Source organism: Odontesthes bonariensis, chromosome 18 (assembly GCF_027942865.1).
Source record: "Odontesthes bonariensis isolate fOdoBon6 chromosome 18, fOdoBon6.hap1, whole genome shotgun sequence".
Taxonomy (NCBI): domain Eukaryota; kingdom Metazoa; phylum Chordata; class Actinopteri; order Atheriniformes; family Atherinopsidae; genus Odontesthes; species Odontesthes bonariensis.
Window position 1 is genome coordinate 12,001,438 of NC_134523.1, and position 19,964 is coordinate 12,021,401.

The 19,964-nt window shown below is 42.7% G+C and overlaps 2 protein-coding genes across 3 annotated transcripts; both read left to right on the forward strand.

Moving 5' to 3' along the window:
* Positions 1-83: 83 nt before the first annotated feature.
* Positions 84-7,493, forward strand: LOC142367990 (regulation of nuclear pre-mRNA domain-containing protein 1A-like). The gene is made up of 7 exons (XM_075450028.1): positions 84-517; positions 1,841-1,970; positions 2,187-2,293; positions 2,610-2,704; positions 2,943-3,069; positions 4,845-5,020; positions 6,535-7,493. The coding sequence occupies exons 1-7, from the start codon at positions 367-369 to the stop codon at positions 6,628-6,630; spliced, it is 882 nt and encodes a 293-aa protein (XP_075306143.1). The 5' UTR covers positions 84-366; the 3' UTR covers positions 6,631-7,493.
* Positions 7,494-7,706: 213 nt separating this feature from the next.
* LOC142367414 (uncharacterized) lies at positions 7,707-19,778 on the forward strand. 2 transcript variants are annotated; one of them, XM_075449384.1, is made up of 13 exons: positions 7,707-8,033; positions 8,634-8,702; positions 11,482-11,506; positions 14,307-14,393; positions 14,495-14,637; positions 14,738-14,857; positions 14,962-15,007; positions 15,325-16,297; positions 16,413-16,533; positions 16,643-16,708; positions 16,876-16,977; positions 17,104-17,362; positions 19,367-19,778. In XM_075449384.1, exons 1-13 carry the CDS (start codon positions 7,980-7,982, stop codon positions 19,570-19,572), a joined length of 2,271 nt encoding a protein of 756 aa, XP_075305499.1. In that variant the 5' UTR covers positions 7,707-7,979; the 3' UTR covers positions 19,573-19,778. The 2 variants fall into 2 exon arrangements, with proteins under 2 accessions (XP_075305499.1, XP_075305500.1); XM_075449385.1 differs by lacking the exon at positions 11,482-11,506 and having other exon boundaries at positions 8,017-8,033.
* Positions 19,779-19,964: the final 186 nt, after the last annotated feature.

Here is a 19,964-nt window from a genome sequence, read left to right on the forward strand (position 1 = left end):
TAAGCTGAGAGGGCGCAGGACACACTGCAGCTGTTCAGCAGTCCTGTGGAGCATAGTCCCGACTCTCCATTTCCATTGGACGCAACATGCAGGCGGAAGCACCTCTCTGTGGTTAGCATCACAGACATAATATAGGTCTATGGTTAGCATAGGCAGGGAGCCAGTCACCTCTTAGCAGCCTCGAGAAACCAGCGGTAGCTACTTACCATAAACTAGTCTTAACAACAGTAGCACTAAACAGTCAAGCTGGATGGCAGAAATTCTCGGAGTCACAGGCTAATTTTCTGTTGACAACACCTCTGGGAGAGACCCCCTAAAGCTGCTCCTTGCAGTGTCTCGACACGCTCCCCCCCTAATCTCTCCGAGATGTCAGCTTTCTCTGAGGTGGCTTTAGAGAAGAAACTATCCGAGCTCAGCAACTCTCAGCAAAGTGTGCAAACGTTGTCGCTGTGGCTCATCCACCACAGGAAACACTCGAAGACCATTGTCAATGTGTGGCTCAACGAACTGAAGAAAGGTAAGGTTGGTCTGAGCTAGCTAGTTCCTGGAAGTAAACACCGCAGCCATGCTTCTGCAAGTCACAGCGAGATTACATGTAGTGTGTGGGCACAGCAGCTCGTTGGCGCAGACACGAGCTTGATCGTAAAATGTGACCTATTTTAGTTTGCAAACCTTCTCCTTTAAACACAGTGGGCCATTGCTAGCACCGTGGCCGCTAACGCTAGCCAACTTTCGAGCAATAAGTTACCTTTTCTTACTTTGTTTTTGCATTAGCCGCGCACACTTGTAAAAATCATTGAATTACTTTATATTTGTCGACGGAGACCTTGTAACAAGCTCAACATACCACACAACAACTCTCAGACTGCTAATCAAGTTAAATCCCCCATATTTATCACACCGAAGCTACACAAACTTTAGTTCTCTGTGAGGTGATCACTTCGTGATTGTGTTTCATGGAAAAATTATTAGTCAACCTACCTATTATTTACGCTTGGGTTGATAAGTTTATTTTAAGCTGCACTTTCAGACCCTTATGAAAAGAATGATTAAAGTTGACTATTTTACATCATAAACAAAGAGTACTTCTTACTTCCTACATTTGTGTTTGTTTATTTATTTATATATATATATATATATATATATATATATATATATATATAAATAAATGTTATTACACTATCTAAAAAGCTTATTAACTGAAGGCAAAGATGCCAAAGATTTTGAGTCTTCAGTGGTTTGTATAAGGTAATTAATCAATAACCTGACACTTGCTAAGCTAACATACTGATGTAAATCTAGTTTCATGAGCATTCATTGAGAGATGAATTAAGAAAGGCTTGTGGCGATATTTGGTGTTTGTGCAGTTGTAGCTAATAATGGCAGGCTTTTCCTTCGGGGTGCCAGTCAGCAACCCTAATGATATCTCAAGTGGATGCTGTATTTTGGGACTCTGTCAGGAGGCTGAAAGGAGAGTTTGGTCTTAATAGCAGTGGGAGCAGAGTTGGCTCTCTCTGGAGCTTTATGCTCAGCACAGCCATCATTAGTTCAGAAATGGAAACGGGTGCGTTTCTCCTGCCCTGAAATTTATCTGGTTTCTCTCTTATCTAATGTCCAAACATTGAGGGGATACTTTGGGCTTTCTTGGTTCTTTTTTTTCTCGACTGAAATTAAGAACCGATTCAGAAATAGTTGCATGTAGCTGAATTTGAATTTGTTGGGAGTTTAAATGAGTGTTGACTGTGTTGCTCGGCATGCAGGGTTTTCAGCTATGAATGCACCCCCCCCCCTTTTTTTTCCCTTTCTTTTAACTTGTATTTGTACATCTTAATGTCCGCAGCTCAGGTGTCACGCAAGCTGACCTTCCTGTACTTGGCCAATGACGTCATTCAGAACAGCAAGCGAAAAGGACCAGAGTTCACCCAGGACTTTGCGCCGGTCATCGTTGATGCATTCAAACACGTTTACAGGTCGGTCGTTTTGGCTTTGGAAAAATGATTGTTCGGTCAACTTGTTTTCGACTTGATTGATTTAATTCAGTCACAAGTTGGACCTGTTTAGGGGACTCACCGAAACAAAACACAGAAAATGTAGTTCGGTCCCATTTTTCTTCCTGTGTTGTCCTGACACCAGTTGACCAAAGATGCTTAAAGCGGATGCGTTTGTTCTTTGTGCGTTTGGTTCAGAGAGGGCGAGGAGGGCTGTAAGAAACAGCTGGGTCGGGTTTTATCCATCTGGCAAGAGAGAGCTGTCTATGAGAACAACCTGCTCGATCAGCTCTCGCAAGTCCTGTGTAAGTCCCTACAACACTAACCTCTGCAGGCTCGTAAGTAACTCACAACACCCAGCAATGTCTCTTTTCTTTTCTTTTTTTAATCGAATGGTAATACACAAGACTCCTAAAGTTACACAATGGGATTTTCTAATAATATACATGAATAGAAGTTAGCGGTAAATGTCCCTATAGTCCACGTCTCATCAGCTTTATCACAGGATGCTGTGAAGCTGCGAGGTTGCAGAAATGTGCTCTAGTTTTCCCCCAACTGGAAAACTTGACTTCCACCACTAATGTTTTCTATGTTTGGCGTTCTTGGCCTACAAACCCATAGATGGAGAAAAGAAAGCTAAGAAGAGGTCATATGAGGAGATCCACCCTGATGATGAGGGCTTTGCCTCCCAAAGCTCCCCAGCTGAGCCTCCACAGGTGACGCCCCCGAAAAAGCAATGTAGCCACAACTACAGGATGTTGATAAAACTTTGATTTTAACCCCACAAAAGTCATCTAATGGTAGTCTTATTGATAATACAGCTGATTCGTTATTGTAACATGTACCTTTTTCTGTTGAATCTCTTAATATTGCTTACTGGACATTCTTAAATGCCATAACCCCTGGTTCTCTCCCTACCTCCTGCCCTGACTCGTATTCGTCCTTCCTTCTCAGACAGCGGAGTTAATTCGAGCTTTACAGGAGCTGGAGAATGCCGCCTCGAGCGACTCGGTGCTGCGTCAGCGCATTTCCTCTCTCCCTGCTGAGGTGCAGGACACATCGCTCCTTCACAGGATCACAGGTAAGCGGGAGGACAATCTGTTAAAAAGCAGCAGGGGTGTTTCCCCTGCCTTTAATTTACCGCTGTTTCGTGCCTGCAGCGGTTCTGTGCTTGTGGCAGACTGGAAAACAACTCGGCTGCTGAAGCCGAAACGGGATGGAAAGTAGAAATGGGAAAAAAAAAGAAGCCGACTGTTCAATCATAAGTGAATAAGCTGATTATTATCACTGTCACGTCATTAAAACACTTCCTTTGTTCGATTTGCGATTGTTTATTTTATTGAGCCCTTGACCACTCTGCTTATATCTCCATCCATATGAGAAAATTCCTACAGGCCCTGAAGTAATCCTGCCAGGCCAGTATTTGGCGATGATGTCTACATTAGGGGCACACAGTTATAGAAGAGACAAACTTTCTGAGCATGCTCAGTGAGCTGGTTCCACTTGGACGAACACCTGAGAACCGAAAGTAGTTTGTGCTGTGATGAAATTGAAAGATGAGTGTACGGTACGTTAGTGTGGACAGACGATGAAACGGAGGAAACCTGAAAGCCAAGGAAAACATCAGAGAAATGCCATATAGGCACCGTTGTTGTTCTGGTTTCCAGCACATGCTCATTACACCAAGCAACAGTGGGCCCGCAAGTAGGCTGGAAATGAAATATGTGAGAATGTTTCAGTCTTATTCGGTCAGATTTTTTTTACACCGGCTGTGTAGATGCTCCTCACACCGAAAAGGCCAAACGAACACACATAAAAGTAATTTTCCTTGATTCAGGCTCTAAAGTGCTAAACTGAAGGGATTTTGCTGTTTTGAAACTTTATAAGATGTGTGTTGATATGGCAAGGAACGTACAAACTTCATTGGATGCCATTTTGGAAATTTGATACCGTAGCAATATAATGTATGATAAAAGGCAAGAAATCTTTTATATCTGAGGAATTATTTTGATTAGTAAGAGTTATTAATGTTGGTTCTAAATCTTTAAAAGTCAGGAATCCACTTTAGAGTAATCAGTCTGTGACAGTCAAACAGCGAAGTTGGTCTTTGACTCCAGGCGGAGTCGGTGAGAGACTCCCGCTGTTAACACATTGATGTCTTATTTCATCATTCATTTTCTTAGAGAAGTGAGTGGTCAGTCGGTGGTGCTTTAACATGGGTTGAGCTCTTAATTTGAAACCTAACCTGTCGTGGAGCAGGTTAGGTTTCCTGCATAAGTTGCCATGGTAATGCACCAGGGTTTGCACAGAGTTTTAACATCAATAAAGAAACCATAGAAATCGCCTTCTTTTAAGTTGCAACTTTCAAACTTGCGGCCTTAAAGGATCAGGCTTGACAAACGCCCAGAAAATGTGGTTCAGTTCGAATCACTCCAGCATGTATACGCTAAACTGGACTCGCACGAGCACAGGCACTCTGCACATGCTCCAGAGTTCCTTCTTTTTGCACACACAGGGAAACCTAAGTGTATGTTTATACAACCAAACTGGCGTATATATATTTAGCGCATATTTATTCTGTCTGTCGGCTAAAAGCATCAGAAATTGTGACTAAATAAAATTCACACAATCCGCAGAGTCGCGTTGAGCATACTTCAGTCGAAAGCTCGATTTTGCTCCTGCTGTTAAAAGGACGGCGGTCCAGTTAAATGGTCACATCAAGCTTTAACTGTAGCTCCACCCTCCTGAGCGTCCACCCAGTTGTCAGATAGCCCTACCGTATTAGGATTGAAGTATAACTGAATGACTCTCCTCTGAGCTCTGTGCCCTCTCTCTGTGGGTCTTTTCGTGCTCCAGATAAAGAATCGGGGGAGCGGCTCTCTCGGCTGGTGGAGGAGGCCTGCATGCTGCTGGCGGACTACAGCGGCCGCTTGGCGGCAGAGATTGACGACAGGCGACAGCTCACGCGCACGCTAACCGTCTTCTTGCAAAGCCAGAAGGACGGCCTGGCCCAGAATGAGCAGAAACTTGAAGTGCGTGAATAACTTTTTTAAATGATTTTTTTAAACTAAATTCTAACTAGCTTGTCTGTATGTTTGGTCTGTTTCTCTCATTGAGTCTCGGGGGTTCATCCGTCTGTGTAAATGTGAACTCATTTCATGCTTCCATCTATTGAAGAAATCTCTTTCATGCATGTTGCATGCAGACAGAATCTTTCAGTGTAAAGCTTACAGAGGAACGGCTTTTAATCAGGTACAAACTTCAAATAGCACTGTCCATGTGGTGAGTATTGACCAAAACACTTGATGTTTGCTATCTCACAGATGTGTTTCTTTCCTGTGGTGACAATAACTGTGCAGCCTTTATCCACAGGAGCCAGCAGAGGAGGCAGCGTTTCACATGTCTCGTTTTGTGAATAAAAACAAAAAAAGAAAATAAAACCAAAAAATGGAAATGATGTTGTGAGTGCTTTCATTTTGCTCTAACACTTCCAGTTCCAAGGGAAATAAGAAAGGTTTTAATGGTGTTGAAAATGTTTAAGGGTTCCAACTGACTCCAGTGAGGATTTCCACTGAATTAGAGCAACACGTGGTGTCACGATGCACTTAAAAGGTCAAACCGAAACGGCGACACGAAAAGCAGGATTCCACGACTTTTAGGACACGTAAACATTAAGGTGACACGACTGTATTCGTTCATTTGAAAGTGTGTGTTTCATAGAGTTCTTTTAACAAAAAAAATAAATAAAAAAAAAGATAACCGTGGCCTGAGATAACAGGCTCGGCTCGCACAGTCCACTTACACGCATCATTTGTTTCACCATCACGTAATCATAAATATCCTAAAACGAATGCATCGTTGAAACCACGCAGAGCTCAGTTATATTAGAAGTGAACACGTGAAAGTGAAAATGCTGCAAACGTGTCGTCAGTCAGCCACATGAATTCCTCAGTTGCCAGCTGGCTCTCGGTCCCCGTGTTCCCCGATTCTTCTTTGCATCTTCTGTTACACATGAGAACTCCCCTGCTGGTCATGATCATCCATACTTTAAATATGTTTATTATTACATTAATTTTCTCTGGAAACTGCTTTTCGTCCCGACGATCTTTGATGTGCGGTGCACATAGAAGGGAATCGTGTGGCAAGTTAATAAGAAGCCTGAGGTGAAACAGAACCGAGCTGAATGCAGTACAAGCTCAATACCTAAAAGAAAAAAAGTTTGTAACACCTTCGTGCAGCATTTTTCTACGTCAGCAGTTTTCTTTTTAAAGACTCATATGTGACGATTCACACGTTTGACAGAAGTATGTGGCTGGAAGTCCAGTCTTGAACCTTAAACCGCATCTTGTCTTGTGTGATGCAATAAAAAGTCAGTCGCATCCACTGTTCCTCTGTATTGTTCATGTACTTGGTCAATAACTCTATTTTGCTTAATTCAACTCAAATTCACTGTCACTGCTGCTGGGACAAAGAACGGGTCAAATTCAGTCACTGACGCTGCCGGACGCTTTTGAGGTCTAATGAATCTTTTGTGGACTTTTTTCAGGAATACAAGCGCAAGCTGGCGAGAGTGACGCAGGTCCGGAAAGAGCTGCGATCACGTCTGAACAATCTTCCAGAAGGACTCTACAACTCCAACTGACCGAAGCCGCCTCCTCACCACACGACCTCCTGCCACTAAAACAAACCCGGCACCTTCATACTGGACCAGTGTACGCCTATGGTGATTTGTGGTCCTCGTTCTGTCTTCAGCAGAATATTTATCCACGTCTTTCATGTACAGAAGTCTCCTCAGCTATATCTGTGTGCAAGCTCATCTTTTAATTTAAGAGTAAAACACTGTAAGTTTAAGATTTGTAATCATCAAATGCAGGTCTCGTTCTTTTGCCCCTGCCTTCTGACCTTTACAGCTTTGAAGTGGTGTGACTGGTGGGATATTTTTGTATTTATATTGACTTAAGATAATGCACCAGAGTATACATCCCTTTAGAGTGATCATAACAATTGGCAGTGTTTCAGGTTGCTTTTGTAATATTGGCTTCACTGTTTAGCACATGTATTTGTTTAATCCTTGGTTAGTGAAAGCTGCGGCAATTGTTTAAGCTGGAATCACTGATTTTATACTGAGAAATGATCAGAAAGCTGAGACAAAACAAACCATATTAGGCTGTGTAACCCCTTAGTGTACTTATACAAATGTGCATGTAAATACAGTGGTGTTATACCTACTCTTGCTCAGAAGTGTTTATGATTTGTATCTGTGTTGACAAGGTTGAGAGGCGAATTGCTTTGGTATTGCAGACTTTCAATTTACTGACACGATGAGTGAAAGAGTGTGCTGTCTTGTTTACATCTTTGCGTCATCGTTTTACGTATCTTTAATACTGTGCAAGATGACTCACATAGCTTGAGAAGTGCCCCGGTTTCCAAAGCCAGACTAACAGAGCATCTCTTTGTTTTTGTAAATGTGAAGCAAATGCTTCTTAGAACCAAATAAACATAAAATACACAACTTTGTTTTGCTGTCCTGTCTTGACTATAATGCTTTATTCAAATGTAATGTAGTTCAAGGTGTAACCAATAGGGGGCGTAGAAGGCGGCCTTTTATTTATGTGGTTTGTATGGGTGCGCTCGATTTGCTTACCGTCAGGACGTTCTTACTATAGTGGTTCTTGGGTATGGGTTCCCCACTCATGCTGGCGGGGATGGTGTCCTAAACTAGCATACCGGAAGTAAGGGAATTTTTCGACGAGTATTCCTCGGATTGATTCTTTTCCGTAAACCAGAGTAGCTTATTTTATAAATAATAATAGCTGCGAATTCTGAATCGTTAGTGTTAACGAAAATACAGTCGCTAACTTCCTGCTTTTTCGAAAAACAGCGCCGTTTGGGTACCAGCTCGCAGGGTTGCGTTCTTTCGCCAGTTAAATAGTGGCTAAGCTAATAGCCATTGCTAAAGCGAAGGGCTGTGCGAGCCGTTAAAGGCGAATAATGGACAACCTTGAAACACCGTACGAAGAGGAAGCTAACTTTATTGAATGCATGGTAAGACGACAAACGTTAGCTATGAAGCGCCTAATGAAGTCGGTGACTGATGTTCGAGAAAATTAATCGGGCGTGGTGTTCATACAAATGGCTAAGCACGTCTGGCCACCCCTGAAGAGGTGAAATAAACCCACCCCTCTTCAGTTTGTGGTGATGATGCTCGCATTAATATGCTTTTCAGTTACATGCTCGGGAGATGGACTACTAGACTGATCAATTGAAGCTATGTGTGCACTCAAAGCGAAACACTATATGTGGTTGCAAGTTAAGAACATTTTTTATTTAGAAATGTATGCAAATATGATCTGTGTTAAAATGTGTTGGCTTACATTTCCAGATAAATTTGTTTACTTACAAGTGGACAAATGCGTTTTGCATAGTCTTGTCTGTCTATTCAATCAAGATATGTTAACCAAATATGTCACCCGCTGATGGCTGATTTGCGTAGTTATCAAATATTTCAATGAGTCCCCCCCTAAAATTGACCAGGCCTTTAGGTTAAAGAAACTAAAGGCAAAGGTTGTCCCTCGTAGTGCATACTTGCTGTCATGTCTTCACTGCACCGATCATTACTGACTAATCCTTTCTCTCTTAATTAAGGCCTGTGAAAAATCCTTGCGAGGCGATACCTTGTACAAGATACATCTGACCACACCAGGACATCTAAAGGTACACAGCACAATATGCTGATGTGGAAAGTTGTGAAGTCTGTGAAAGTTGCATTGGATGCCAATAAGTAGCCAGTTACACTGTTACTAGCTTTGGTAACCTGACTGCAGGATGACGACAGGTCTTCTTCATTCTGTCATCTCTTTCTTTTGCTTAAGTTTCTTGTTTTCACAGGTTGAAGATAAAAGTAAATGCAGGACAAGCAAGGCAGCCAAATTTGATATTTCCACTCTCATACCAAGCCATCTGGGGGACCTTTTCATTCTTTAAAAGCCGCTCTGGGGTTTAATTTCTGCCGTTCTCTCCGCTCGTATATGCTTTGACCTTTCTTTCTTTTTTTTTTTGTGCCTTGAACACTGTGTGGAAAAGGGGAAGCACTCTTACAAAACTGTTTTACGGATAGTCCAATTGCCATCAACTCCAGCCTATCGGATCAGCAGGGCCAGTTTGGGATTCATATTCCGGACTGAGCCGGTCTAAGAGAGAAGAGGAAGAACACCCATTCAGGACAATTCTTCTGTGTGGTTCTTTGTCCTTCTTTCGCGGAGCAGAAACTCTCCTCTCATGCTGTAAATTATGTTAGAGATGCATCTAAAAGTCAGGCTGGCAGTCACAGCCACCAGTTTTTTCTTAAAGGACGTTGACGGGTCTGAGACATTTTGATTTGGCCACAATTGACCAACTTGAAGCCTGGTAAGATGGATTCTCACACAATCTCTGGGATTCGGGTGCCTGTCAAGGTACAGTTTGTCCTAGACAAACATGGTAGTCCTGCAAGCACCACGTCAGTGACAGCAGAAGGCAAAGTGTCCAACATCTCTTCAGCCATGCCTGCCATTAATGAGTGACTGCAAAGTGTTCAGATACTGTTTGGGGAGCGGTATCAACCAGGGCAAATGAAGACTAGGAACGTTTGCCTGAATGATTTTTAAGGGCTGTTTCTACAACAAGTGCGTTGACACATTTTAGGTAAGACTGGGGTATAAAACTTGACCGATGGTAGCTTCAGTTTCTTGGATGACCACGACAGACACGGCTTGTTTGTCAGAAGGTCTCTTTTTTTCTAAACTTGCCATTTAAGTATCACGCATGGCAACATTTCTCAAATCGAGTATGAAGGTGCAATTTACTTTCTGTGGGCTGTGACCTTTTGCTGAACCTGGATTTGTCCCAGCCCAGCTTCGTCTCTCCAGGCAACAACAGTCCACCTTTATTTTAACACCGAGCCTCTGGATTGGAAGTTGATGGTTTTGTGCATGTGGAATAATTTCACTTAAGCAGTCTCCAGTGGAGTCTGGTTGTCTGGTCAAACAACCTTGGCCATTCTCTTTTTAGCTGCACTTCAAGGGGTCTGCTTCATGAAATGAAACGTTCTTTAACCACAGTCCATTTTGGCGCACTTTCTTGTTTTGTTCTTCTCGGGATTTGGGACCTCTGTGCCCTGGAGACTGGAAATTTTGTACCATGACTTTTGACCAGAATTCACAGAACTTCTAGGAAATGGACGCATGAATTTCATAATGTCATGCTATTGATCTGACTGCTGGTCCGAATCTGCACCAGCACGTTACAGGTTCTTCATTTGCTTTAGCACTCCTTCTCCACAGAGTTGAATGAGATTTGGCCCTATTTCTAACGGACAGACAATCAACTTTCGCACCGATGGAGGAATAGTTAAACATAGACGATCATTTTTTTCATTCTGCGTGGCATTAACAGTGGGTTGGGAGCATCTTGACATATTTTTTTGTGTGAAGCTTCGGCCTCTGTACATGGTGAGCTGGCTCAAACAAGGTGAGCTACCCGGTGCCCCCCATTTTGACTTATTTGCCTTTGGCCACACTGGATGCTTTTAGCTGCTCACTGCTTATTTTGTCAGCTGCGTTTTGGCAGACACACAAATACACCATCTCTGTTGTTTTACTCACAAGCCGAAGTTGTTTGAACGATTCGTGTCCTTCAGCTGTCTTCTCTCCATACAGATACGCATTGCCACATGAAATTTGGCTTCTGATCCCTAATAGAACAGATTCTGTTTACTTAACTCCACTGGCCCTTTATACAACGCCCGTTGTGCCTCGTAATTTTAGTTTCCAAGGTGTTGAGGTGGAATAGTAGGTCAGAGTCGGCTCTGAGCCGGCAGTGGAAGTCGTCACAGAGCTGAAACGACACGTATGAGGGAGAAGTGGCACAGCGAAACACCCCGCTCTAAACAGAGACACCCATGTCTCGCCTTTGATTACATAATGTCGACATGCTGTCTGATGGCATACTGAGTCGGTGCTATGCCGCCTCTGGTCAGTATGAACGAGCAGAGTTAAGCAGTGGCAGCATTACAGGGACACCTCTGCCATTACAATTAGTAATCTTTGTATGAAACCGCAAACTAACGCAGGTGCTGCACTGAACACTTCCGGGAGTATGCGTGAGTATGGCTTTGTTCAGGACCTCTTTATTTGTCCTGTGCATGTGCAGAATACCACTTTCTGTAGACACTCGTCCACTGTACATGAATGGAAATGGGTCCAATAATAAGAACCAAGATGACTCTGGGGTCACTGGGCCTTAAGAAGACAACAAGACAAACCTCAAGACCCACCACCTTTACTGCACCTCAAATGAGCTGTGGTTGTGGGTACCATTGTGTGTGAAAAGAAACACATGTATGTTTCTATGATTTAACCCCTTTCTCCCTTTGTAGTGGAGGTGAACAAAAATCTCTATTATTATTATTTCAGCACTAATGAAATGTCTATTGCTCTCCTTTTGTTCCTGGCAGAAAGAGGAGGTCCTTGTTGCTCAGGGTAAGTAGACCGTATCTTTAGAATTTTTCTTTTCTTATTCGTACTGGCCATGTATAATTTAACTTCTTGCAAGTACATTAGTGTGTCCCAGTTTTGATGGGTTGCCCTTTAATTTTGATCCATCTTAGTTGTGATCTGACGGTTAAACTCTAAAGAGGTGAAACCAAAAATGTGTCCAGCTACTTCAAAGTCAGCTGTGTGAATTAAAAAGAATGTCGAGGTCCCTGAATGTACCTCCCCCTCCCCCCCAGCCCTCTTTTATTTGAAAAACGCACCCCTTTGAACAAGTCTGGGATCACTGGAAGCGTTGATCCTGTATCTCATAACAGAACTGATCTTGGCCATGACTTTCACAGTCAGCCATACAAAATGCTCCTTCTGAAATGTTCCTGGTGTGGTATGAACCTGCACGGAGGACCGGACAAAACCGTTAAGAATGCAGCTGGTGAATTCCACGGTGGTCCAATACAGATATCATACACAAAACAAGGACGGAACCACCTGACCTGAGACGTGAAGCCAATTAGGAAGCATCTTAAACATCAACTACAAGTCTTAATTCAACTGGATCAAGCTGTGTCTCGTACCGAAACTGATCGGGTCACTCAAGCCAGAAGCTGCTCTCTGCTATACTGAAAATATGTGCTAATGTACATATTAAAGACACTTCAAACTGCACAGAGCAGATGAGCCAAACGGGGAGTCACAAATGGGAACGACGTATAGAATTAGGAGAATTTCCAAATAAAACTCCCTGCGTACACTGCTGATGGTAAATCACATTCCCACATCGACAAACCTAGTGGCACCAAAGCCACAAGTCAACCGGTCAGACCAAAATGTCACATGATTCCACAGGTAATCTATTTTTTATTTATTTATTTTTTTCATTTTTAAGACAGCTCCAGTAAGAGGGTGTGGTGATTAGTTTCAGCAGTGTTGCAACTAGAAGGTAAGTGACTTTGTAAAGGAAGACTAACTTAGAAGAAGAAGAAAGGGAAAAAAGGTAGTTTTGCCCCATTAAAGGCGACTTGCCCAGTCAGCCAGACAACACCCCAGAAATGCTCCTGAACTTTGTCGCTGGCGTTGCAGACGTCAGCCGGTGGAATCCCGCGGTGGTCCAGCGCGTTTAAGCCACCGGAGCCGAGGTGTGAAGCCACTAAAGAAGTGCCTTCTAGTGCAGTGCCACTGACGTTCATGAGGGGCTGTTTATGATGAAATTACAGCTCCCATCCCTCTCTCCTACTCTCCTATTTATAAAAAAAATTATATAATGTAGTTAAGTTTGAAGGTGAAGGCCAAATGTAGACTTGAGACCCCTTGAAAACAGCAGTTAACTAATTATTGTCTGACACCATGTTGGCCAAAATCTCCTTTTATCTGCAGTCTGTGGTCCAAAAATCGGTGTTCGGTGTCACTGATGCTCTCGTTGCTGAAATGAGTCCATCTTGTGTTGTTAGTTTTTTGTGTTTGGAAGATTCCCAAGTACTCTGTGCTACAGCCATGATTATGTACGTATGAATATAAGCACTACTCTATTCATGTTCATTTAGGTATTTATGGTGGAAGACACCACCTAGAAAAGAGCACTATCATGATCGCCTTAAAACTGTCATCACCCGGAAGAAATTTGTATTCCCCCACCAAGTATTTGGTGTCCAGAGTTTTAGCTCACCAGGCAGCATCTTTTTCCCCCATCAACATCTTGCTTCTCCTCATGTGTTGAGCATACACAAGAGAAAGTGAGAGAAGAAAAGAGCGAGGGAGTCAAAGTAAGCAGGCAGAAATGAACGTGCGATGGGGAAAAAGAAGAAAACAATTTCGGGAGCTGAGAAGCTCGAAATGGGACATTGGCTTGAGGATTTTACATGGGAGTGCCTCACCGTTATGTGGGTTGAACATAGAAAATAATTGGGACCGCTGATGTGAAGCAAGCCATTCTGCAGAGGTGTAGCTTGGTCCTCGGGGGACCAGGGGACCCTAACGTCTCTGCGGTTCTTCAAAGGATGTTCTGGGTAACTGTGGCTTGCAGAGGAACAGGTTCTGCAGCATCAAGCAATCTGTATGTTTTATCCAACTCTGAGGTGGACTCCGAACAGACAAGGAGACTTAATTTGTGATCTTCACATCTCTTAACACAATAACTGCACATTTGCTAACCAGCACCATGGAGAGGCATATTGGATCTGGATATATTTAAACCAAACAAACTGTTGTGGAACGCTCATTGTTTATGCAAACGTGCAACTTTTTGTTTGCATCCATGCGGATATTTTTGGACCGCAGAACCCGAAGGCGTTCAGACGGCGGCGTCACTGGATCATGTGACGCAGAAGATCTCACCCAATGTTTTCCCTTGCTTAGATAACGCCGCCCTCTCAATGTAAGTAGAGCAGAATATCTCCACTACAGTTCCTCAAGTTGGACTGCTGGAGGCCATGCATATACAGCGTGTGTGGTCACTCATTTCAGATTCCTGACGTCATGGGGCAAACTGAACATTTAAACCTGAAAGCGGCAGCTCATCAGAAAGGAAGACGTGTGGGAGGATGTTCAGAGTGCTCATTGTTGGAACAAACTTAACACTATTCTGAACAAACATCATAAAACCAGCCAGATCGGGAAAATGGTTTGAAATGTTCAAAGCACCTGTTAAGATAAATAAGAAAATAACCATTGCACCTGTGTTTGTGCTGGACTTTGGTTGGATAAGACCGTAAATATTGTGATGAATTATTGTTGTGATGTTAAAAACAATGCTGTGTTTCCCTGAACTAACTTCCAGCGTTTTGTTTCTCAGGGCAGGCTGTCAGAAAACACACTGTACCCATATTTAATGACATTTTACAGTATCTGGATTACCTGAAGCTTGATGAGCCTATCATCGGTAAATAGATTTTAATCATTGTTTCCTATTTAAAATAAATAAATATATATATGTGTGTGTGTGTGTCCCCCAGTTAATTTCTTTCTGCTTGCATTTCTTAGGTTTGAACTTTTTGGATGAAGTCCCTAATCCGGACCCACTATCCACTAGCCCCAGATACATGTGTCGGTTATGTAATCAGGGCGCATCCCTCGGGGATATGGTCTGCCACCTGATTGGACGTAAACACAGGCTGAAATATGTGGTAAAGCATAGTGAACCTTTTTTGGAAACGTCTTGTAAAACCTTTTTGTCTCCCTGCGGTTTATTTCTTTTTAATCAAGATTTTATTAACCTTTTTGTAGGAAGACAAAAGGCCAGACTTGGTGACCTGGGATGGTATTACTATTAGAAACCAAGGAGGGAAGGTTATGAGAGCCAAAGCAGAGATAATAGAGAGACAGGATGGACGAGGAACTCTAAAGGTAGGACATGCAGGTACACACCATGAATACTATCAGATGAACCTCTTCTAAAATAATCAATCTGATGCTAAACCTATTGTGTGTTTTACTTCCTTGTATCTCAGCCAATGGTGAAGAGGGGAATTGAGGGCAAGTTAAACATCTCAAGAGGTACGTTCAGTTTTGTGTGCAATTTAGCTGCCAGGTGGACGGGTGTTCTGATCTGACCCATATAGGTAAACTCGATAAAGTATTCAGGGAGATGTGATTATATGTAAATATATCGGCTAAGCTGTGTCCACATTAGTAAATGTCATGACCAAAAAGTCAAATTTTCTAAGCTGGTAGATACTGCAGGTGGGGTGTGACAAGCGTCACTGATCTCCTGAATCGATTCTGTGCTGATTCACAATATATCCACTCATTATAGGGATGTTTTAGTTACAGTATCAATTGATCATCTAAAACTTTTCACCCTTATTCTGTAGTTCCCCAAAGGCAAAATAGAGACCAAAGCATCCCACAGAGACCCCAACAAGATGTGCCACCACTCTTACCAGAATTCAAGAACTATCACAGAAGGAAGAATGCCCCAGGGTACCCGAAGAATCCTGCATTCTATCCAGATGGCATGGACATGGACATGGACATGGACATGAACATGAACATGAACATGAACATGAACATGAACATGAACATGAACAGAAACAGAGACAGACTCAGCCATGATCGTGACGACAAGGATCTGCGAAGAGCAGACTACAGGCAGGAGTACAGAGAAGACCATATGAACCCCGATTATCATACTCCGTATGGGGGCAAATATGGTGAAGAGCCACAAAGAAGAGGGGTACCGGAGCCACGGGATGGTCCCAGGTATGACTATGAGGAGCAGATGCCCCACGGCCAGGCTCATGACAAGCAGTATTACCCAGAGGAAGCACCACCTTTTAAAAGACCCTGCCCTGAAAGAGATCCTCTTGAGGAGTTCTACTCCGAGGAAGTTCGGCGAAGGCAAGTTCGCTCTAATGAGTATCAGTCCTCCCAGGGGGTTTACCCCAAGGATGAGAAACGGCGCTGGTCCCTGGAGAAGGAATCTGGTAGACATGACGGTATGAACAGAGTGCTTAGGCAGGAGTCAGATGAGCCAGAAGCCAAAAGGAGGAACATATCGACACCTCTCGACAGTGACCGAACACGGGACCATTTGTTCGATATAATCAAAGACTATCATCATGAAATAAGAGACCCATATCAAGAGGAGTCATTTGACCGCCCTGGGCCCAGTAGAGCAGGAGCCCCTGCCACCCAGAGACGCATCCAGGTTTCCAGCACCATTTCTAATATCCCAGAGCCATTCCGGCGGTTCCTGAAAGGGGGTGCAAATGATGAGGCACACGGTAAACGAAAAAGCCGCTTCTCCGATGCCACTCCAGAAGAACTGGAAATAACAAAGGGGATGTGAGTGTAGCCACTGTAAAAATGACCTTCTGGGAAGCTCTGAAGTGTCTGATGATTTAGTTTAAGCAGTGTTTTAAAATTGGGACTAAATGCTAACATATGGTTTCTGTTTAAGGTTCAGTGATGGATACGGACCTTCGTATCCACAGACTGGTGGAGATCATAGAGCAGTTGGTGCGCCACTGAGACCAGATTTCAACGAAACACAGTATTTGGACTTCTATGGAGAATCACAGGTAGCTAACTGTGAAATTAGGGGGCCAGTATTTTCTACTCTGAGCTAATCTGCGACATTTATTTGAGCACTGTAACTGTGATAGTGATGTCATACCTACTGCTTTTTAGAGTTCACATCTTACTGAAGGCTACCGTAGAGGAGGCTCTGAGTCAGAAGGTGTCTTTGATATGCTGGTAAGTTGGTGAAAAAGCTTTTGCATTATTAATAGCAGTCAGCGTGTCATATGCTTGTTATAAACCCATTCACTGAAGTAGATCTAGGTCTTAAAGGTGTTGTTTGTTTGTTTGTTTTAAAAAAATATATATATATTTTTAAATTAAAAATCACGTTTTCCTACTAGAAAAACGTTGAAATCGAGAATGCAGAACAGGCCGACTTCCTGAAGAGCAAACTTTGCAGCCTTCTGAATGAATTCAAGTCTAAGAAGATGGAGAAAGCTGGGGTATGTGTGACACACCAGTACATGGCCCATCTTTCTACTGGATCACTGTAAAATACTGGTCTGATTTTACCACCCTTGACGAAACAGGAAAACAAATTAACCAAACCCATCCTTGTGTTGTTATAGCTCGATCAAGCAGGAAGTCGAGCAGGAATGTCCAAAAACTATAGTGACTTTAAGATGGATGCACAGGCACCTCACCCGCACCAGTATGATAGAGGCCCAAGAGAAGATTCTGACCGTAGAGGACCAGAGGACCTCGATTACAACCATGGCCACAGAGGAGGCTGGAAGCAGCATGAGAATATATCCGAGGAGCGGAACCCAGAGTACCACTATCCTGCACCCGGAGAACCCAGACACTCAAGCAGAGGCCGTTATGAAGGTATTGTGCATCTTTATAAATCTTTTTTTATTTTTATTTTATTTTTTTTTTTTTGAAAACCTGGCATTAACTGGTCCATTCAAGAAGAATTGGGACACCCATGAAAGATCACACGGGTGCAGTTTGCTGGCTTTGAAGTGACCACACCGACATACAGATCAAAATAAAGACCAAGTATTTCAACGCCTGATAGTGGCTCCACTAATGATCAGTTTCCGCATTAGTTGTGGTGAAATTGTCCCGTTTGTTTCAGCCAGAAAAGCTTTTAATTCCTCCTCATCAGAGCGCTAATAAGCCAGAACTTTTGTCTTCTGAGACAGTGATTTTCTCTTTTGCAAAATGACCTTTTAGCTTTCATCTGTTATGCTTTCTTGCAGCAAGATCCTCTTTGTTGGATGTCTTTAATTTTCCATCCTACATTCCTTTGTGCACAACAGAGTTCAGACCTCATCAAGAAATACAACTTTTGAATTTAAGAAAAACGCCCCCAAAATTGTAATGTGTGCTCACATTCACTCATTTTCTTTTGCATCTTTAATCCCGGCTGTCTTACCAGTGTTATGGTGTTTGGAACATCCCTCTTCCACTGACATCCAGTGGATAGTGCACTGTATCCATTTGATCTCTTTAGTCATCCTTGCTGCTTTTTCTTCCCCGTCTTTCTTGATTTTAGTCATAATTAACAATCTGAGTTACTGCAGGTTGGGTCAGCAAGAAATATCTGGAAAAGCAAAGGAGGCGTAGCAGATGTTAAACATCTTGATGGGAAGAGATCCTTAAACTAACCTCCTTTGCAGAGCGGAGCAACAGCTTCTTCAGCTGGTTTGACAGCTGCTGCACAACCACTAGATGGACACCTCCAAGCTCGTGTATCCATGCCATGTTATGAATTCTATCAGATATCCAGTTCTTTAAGAAAGAGGAAAAAAGACAGGCAGAAATCATAAACAAGAAGACTCTTACGGAAGGACACGAGTGACGGCAGAACTGTTGGTACTGTGTTGGTCTGTGGAAAGAATCCTTTGTGACCATATTTCCAGCATGTTGTCAGATGGACTGGATCCACTCAGCTGTATTTAATTTGGGGAGACATATGGACACAAGGATTTTATTCGTGGATTTCTTGGCTTTTGATACTGTACGTGCAAACCTGTCACTACATCGCGTGGTTGACCTCCGAGTCAGCCCAACACAGGTTTTTAGGGATGTTGAGTTTTGTGAAGGACAGAACAGATGCTTGTTTTAAACCACGGCTGCTTTAAGGTCATGTTTTATCCCCTACTCTCTTCTTTGTTTGAACTGACTTCTCTTGCGGCTGTTTAGGAATAAAGATTTTCAAGTGCACGCGTGAACTGGTTCCTAACCGGTACTCTGTGGATATCATCAGAAAAAAATATCCTGGTCCTGAGCTCAGTGTCTTCTAGACCGAGGAACTGTATCGTGGGAGTAGGGAGAAGCCAGATGCTGTTGGTAGACGGTCATTTAAATACCACGGGATGGAGAGGAACACTGCCTCGTCCCTTTTTTCCAGCACACCACGTCTATACTTTAAGGAGAAAAAAAAGCCCATCAGCGCTTTCAGCGAGGGCTTTTAACACTGCATTTAAATGCAAGGTTTTAAAGCAGTGTTCTGTTATAGCCATCAACATTTCAGCCGATGCTCTCACCGTCCCTGCATGACTAATGAGGCCAGCAGCTACACCTCATTCGTGATCAAGAGAGCTACTCTTATCCATCAAGGCCTGACTCACCCTCTCGGTCCCACAGTGGCCTGAAAAACCTCTTCAAATAATATTTTATTCCTGCTACGATCAAACCCAAATAATTAAAGCAGGCAACTCCAAAGAAATGAAAGAAAGCAGTGTTTTCAGACTTTTATATACGTTTATGTTTTTAAGTTTTATTCTTGTGGGTTTTTTTTTTTTTTTAATGGATTATTTAATCCTGTTAAAAGGAATTTTTCTGTTGCTTTGTGACTAACAATCGACACCTTGTCTTGCTTAGATGAGGCGCCACGCTATCCTAAAAGGTTTGAAGAACCCATGCACCCTCGTGACTACCAGCCCGCCGCTGAGGAATTTTTTGACTCTCACTCCTCTGCACCTCCCCCCCACATGGAGCAAATGAACAGGATGCAGAGGGATCCTCGCTACTCTAACAATCTTGACAAAATCACCTCTGCTCTCCTGGAACTTGTGGCAAGAAAATAACAATCACCACGATCATTTCCATGATTATTCAGTTTGAAAAAAAAAAAAAGAAATCGTCTTCAATAAATGACTTGAGGTTAATTGTCTGACTTAACTTTTTTTTTTAATTATGTAGACGTTATTTGCGTTAAACACTGGTCAACAATTTAGTTTTTGAGTGTTCAAACTCGAGTGTTTGTCATCAATAAAACATTTGTATGCTGCCACTGTCAGTTTTCTTTTTTCAATAACTTCACATATGTAACTAATTGAAATAGATTGTAATAATTAATGCCTCTCACATGAAAGTGTGTAAATGTCTTCTACATTTAACTAAACTTTATGTATTAGCCTATTTACTTACAGCTCCAACATCAATATAGATAGTTATACACGCGCAGTATAAGAAAACA

What these genes read in the sequence shown, in the direction of transcription:
- LOC142367990 (XM_075450028.1), top strand. Translation starts at nt 367, where the DNA reads ATGTCAGCTTTCTCTGAGGTGGCTTTAGAGAAGAAACTATCCGAGCTC. An exon ending in TCAGCTCTCGCAAGTCCTGT is followed by an intron (nt 2,294 to 2,609) that starts GTAAGTCCCTAC and finishes ACAAACCCATAG; the next exon opens with ATGGAGAAAAGAAAGCTAAG. An exon ending in GCTCCTTCACAGGATCACAG is followed by an intron (nt 3,070 to 4,844) that starts GTAAGCGGGAGG and finishes TTCGTGCTCCAG; the next exon opens with ATAAAGAATCGGGGGAGCGG.
- LOC142367414 (XM_075449384.1), top strand. Translation starts at nt 7,980, where the DNA reads ATGGACAACCTTGAAACACCGTACGAAGAGGAAGCTAACTTTATTGAA. An exon ending in AACACAGGCTGAAATATGTG is followed by an intron (nt 14,638 to 14,737) that starts GTAAAGCATAGT and finishes ACCTTTTTGTAG; the next exon opens with GAAGACAAAAGGCCAGACTT. An exon ending in AGAAGATGGAGAAAGCTGGG is followed by an intron (nt 16,978 to 17,103) that starts GTATGTGTGACA and finishes GTGTTGTTATAG; the next exon opens with CTCGATCAAGCAGGAAGTCG.